General features: G+C 39.5%; 1 protein-coding gene across 1 annotated transcript in view; it reads left to right on the top strand.

The window, feature by feature from the left end:
- Positions 1–1,175: 1,175 nt before the first annotated feature.
- LOC113471938 (neuroendocrine convertase 2-like) overlaps positions 1,176–3,504 on the top strand; it is a gene marked incomplete at its 3' end in the record, with an annotated part of 5,226 nt that continues 2,897 nt past the window's right edge. Inside the window, exons 1-3 of the mRNA XM_026831426.1 lie at positions 1,176–1,411; positions 2,446–2,550; positions 3,081–3,179. Coding sequence (XP_026687227.1) covers positions 1,211–1,411; positions 2,446–2,550; positions 3,081–3,179 — 405 coding nt within the window. The remainder of the gene's footprint in view (positions 1,412–2,445; positions 2,551–3,080; positions 3,180–3,504) is intronic.

The raw sequence follows: 3,504 nt of genomic DNA, 5'->3' as shown, positions 1-3,504 counted from the left end.
ATTATTACAATAGTAATAAAAAGGTATAAGGGACGTATTGTATTCGCTTCGGTGTCGTCTGAGAAAGTTTTAGATAACCCTTCAGTCGATCATTTAAGACCGGTTTTAGCGTCATCTATGGTTACGCTGAGCAAGGCCAATAAATGGATGGGTGACTTGAACCTTATATTGGGAATAAAGGGAGAACGGGCTCTAGTCTTGATTTTAAATCATTACATGAAAGTAAAATCAAAAAATCAAATCAAGAATAATAATAAACTGAATATTAAACAAATTAGGTAGGTACATAGGTACTGATTTTCTCTAATCACTACGGGCTAAAAAATTCCCGGAGGGACGGACCCTGCTTGTTTGAAGAACTTTTTTCCTTGTCCTATACTTCCTATAGGGTTAATCTCGACTGAGAGATTGTCAAAGGTCGGACGTTTTACGAGTTCCTATTTTGCGCTTGTGCAGAAGTTCTTTAAACCTTTTTGACTACCCTTCAAATTATTATTTTTTTTTCTTTAAATTCGTCGTGTTTATAAAATATAGATAAATACACACTAAAAATGTGTACTTATTTTGTGTATTATCTACCGGTCAAAAACATAAAACCTTGTTTGGACTGCCGGGTTAAAGCGTAATTTTTCAGTCTTATCTGATAGTAGGTTCAAGGTAGTCTATTAGAAATTGAATTTAACATACATACTCCTACCTTAGTCAATAATTCAATCTGCCAATTAGCCCATTACTTACTTACTTTTCGTGTCCATTTTGACTAATGACCGTGTCAGATACCAATGACCATGTCAGATACTCCTCTACCAATATTCTGCAACTTGGATCGCCGCATCATTTGCTAGCAGCAGGTCATCAAAAATAACATCTCAAAATTACCCGCCCGAAAAAAGTCGGGCCATTCTCCATGCGTCACATTCGGCAACACTGTCCTCATGTTCGTCCTACCTTAGTCAATAATTCAATCTGCCAATTAGCCCATTACTTACTTACTTTTCGTGTCCATTTTGACTAATGACCGTGTCAGATATTCTGCAACTTGGATCGCCGCATCATTTGCTAGCAGCAGGTCATCAAAAATAACATCTCAAAATTACCCACCCGAAAAAAGTCGGGCCATTCTCCATGCGTCACATTCGGCAACACTGTCCTCATGTTCTTCGCTACAGAGTTTCCACTTTCCATTCATTCATTCCGCGGATTCAATACGATGTTGACATGGTGTCGTTATAACATTTCGCTTCGCTCGATCCCTACTATGTTCCACCTGGCAGCATGTTTGGTGTTACTTTCGAAATTCGCGTCCGGTGAAGTGTTTACAAATTCGTTTCTCGTCAGACTACATGGAGAGCCGGGAAATGAAGTGGCGAACCAGATCGCGAGCCGAAACGGATTCGAAAACGTCGGTCCGGTAAGTCCATGTCCTTTTGTTCCTAGAACGTAAAATATGTGCTTTCCATGTAGCATTTACATGATGATTTTGTGGAGTATAATATGCCCTACCTAATTGCTTTTACCTACTAGACCTACTCGCACTGCCAGAATAAACCTGAAAAGTTCCTTTACTCTCACAGTCTTCAAAGGTCTTTTTTCCCCCTAGAACGTAAAATATGTGCTTTTCACATAGCGTTCCGAGAACGAACATTATCCCATCAGGATAAAATCCGCCCCGGGCGGGAATCGAACCCGCGGCCTAGCGCTTACAAGGCAGACGCCAACTAAGCTAACTAGGCTGGCTGAAATACGCACTTGTACTAACCGCAAATGTTCCCAACAAGGTGCATATAAACCTCAATAAATTTTATGACTTCAATTGGGCTCGAAATACGAACATCTAGATCCAAAGTTTACGAACTTTTTTGGGCCCTTTTGTTTATTTACCACAGGCGAGTGTCTTTGACTACTCCGCCACTGTGGCAGGTATACCTAATTACCTACTTACCTATTTATATTATTTAAAAATAAATCAATTACCTATGGTAATAGGGTGTAGGAGACTATAAATTTAATAATAGGTACCTGTACATATTCCTGTATATAATGTACTTACGACCTTTACAATGGTGTATAATTTTATTATAATTCTATCGCTAAACTTTTTCTTTTTTTCATTTCATAAATAATAGGTACACATGAAAAATCCATAGCTAAATCTAGGTATTAGAACAGAAGAGAAGAAAATTTATGGGAATTAAATGAAATATGGGAATTCGAGAACTGCGAGGTATTTTCATATTTTTATGTTGGTTATTTATTCTTTCTTCCCTTCACTTCTCCTTTTTTTCGTCCCTTTTTCTTCTACTGATTTATTTATATTATTTCGAAGTTTTTTGTCCCTTTTCCCTTATCCTATTAGGAAAGTAATGCAATTCTTAGGTATTTACTCGTATATCCCTGGTCCCTGGATTTCATTTTCTCATACCATCCTTTCTGTCCCTGTTTCAGATATTAAAGTCAAAGAGTGAATTTCATTTCGTGCACCGGGCGTTGCCTCATGCTAGAAGCAAGAGGAGCATTCAGCATATGCGAAAGCTCAAGGTGGACCCTTTGGTAAGTTGAAAACTTTTTACTTATTTAAATAATTTCGTCAGCTCCCATGGCGTAGTGGTCACTGCGCTCGCCTTGCACGCGGGAGACCCGGGTTCGATTCCCGGCGGGGTCAAGAAATTTGTATCATGCAAATGATTGATTCCGTGACTGGCCGTTACGGGGCCCACTCAGCCTCGTGAGGAAAATGAGTAGCTATGTAATATAAATGCGCATAGCGACCGGTGCCAGCATGGTAGGTAAACATTGGATTTTAGGATTATTGAGATATTGGAAAAATCCTACAATGCTGCAGTGAGCACCAAAGTTGTGACATAATAACACAAAAAAACTGCATTTACCATAAGGTCGAAGGTATGGACACCCTTTTGTTATACCTATCTAAAAGCCCTCAACCTGTTTAACTTCATATATAGGAGTATCAGCGCGAACGACCTACTCTCCGTAGTGTTAAAACGCCTAAAATTGGGGAAAAAACAATAAAACCTTATCTAGTCCTGTTCTGAAACTTACATGTTTCTTTTTCTCTGCAGGTGGTGAATTTCCTCAATGATCTCTACACATTATTCGATAGGATTATCAAAGGCTATGACGTGTACAAAGTAGAAACTATAGGCGATGCCTACATGGTGGTAAGTGCCCTTTTTTTCTTAACTAATTAACTGTGACACCCCCCCCCAAAAGGAAGCGGTAAATGACTAAAAGAAGACCACAAGGATGGTAAGTGCCCTTTGTTTCTTAACTAATTAACATGTGGACACCCCCCCCCCCAAAAAAGGAGTTCGGAAGTGACCGAAAGAGATAGAAAAGGATAGAAGAAGAAAAACGAGGTTAGCTACAAGTTTCAACGCTTTCTATTCCCGGCCCCACTCAGGGTAGCTTGTCCGTACTAAGGATGCAGACTGGACGTGAGGTTAATGTAAGGATGCGGGATAAGCTTGTTGTAAACCCCCCCCC

This window comes from Diaphorina citri, unplaced genomic scaffold (assembly GCF_000475195.1).
Source record: "Diaphorina citri unplaced genomic scaffold, Diaci psyllid genome assembly version 1.1 scaffold3328, whole genome shotgun sequence".
Taxonomy (NCBI): Eukaryota; Metazoa; Arthropoda; class Insecta; order Hemiptera; family Psyllidae; genus Diaphorina; species Diaphorina citri.
The sequence above is the reverse complement of the archived record's forward strand: the minus strand, read 5'-3'. Positions and strand labels throughout refer to the sequence as shown.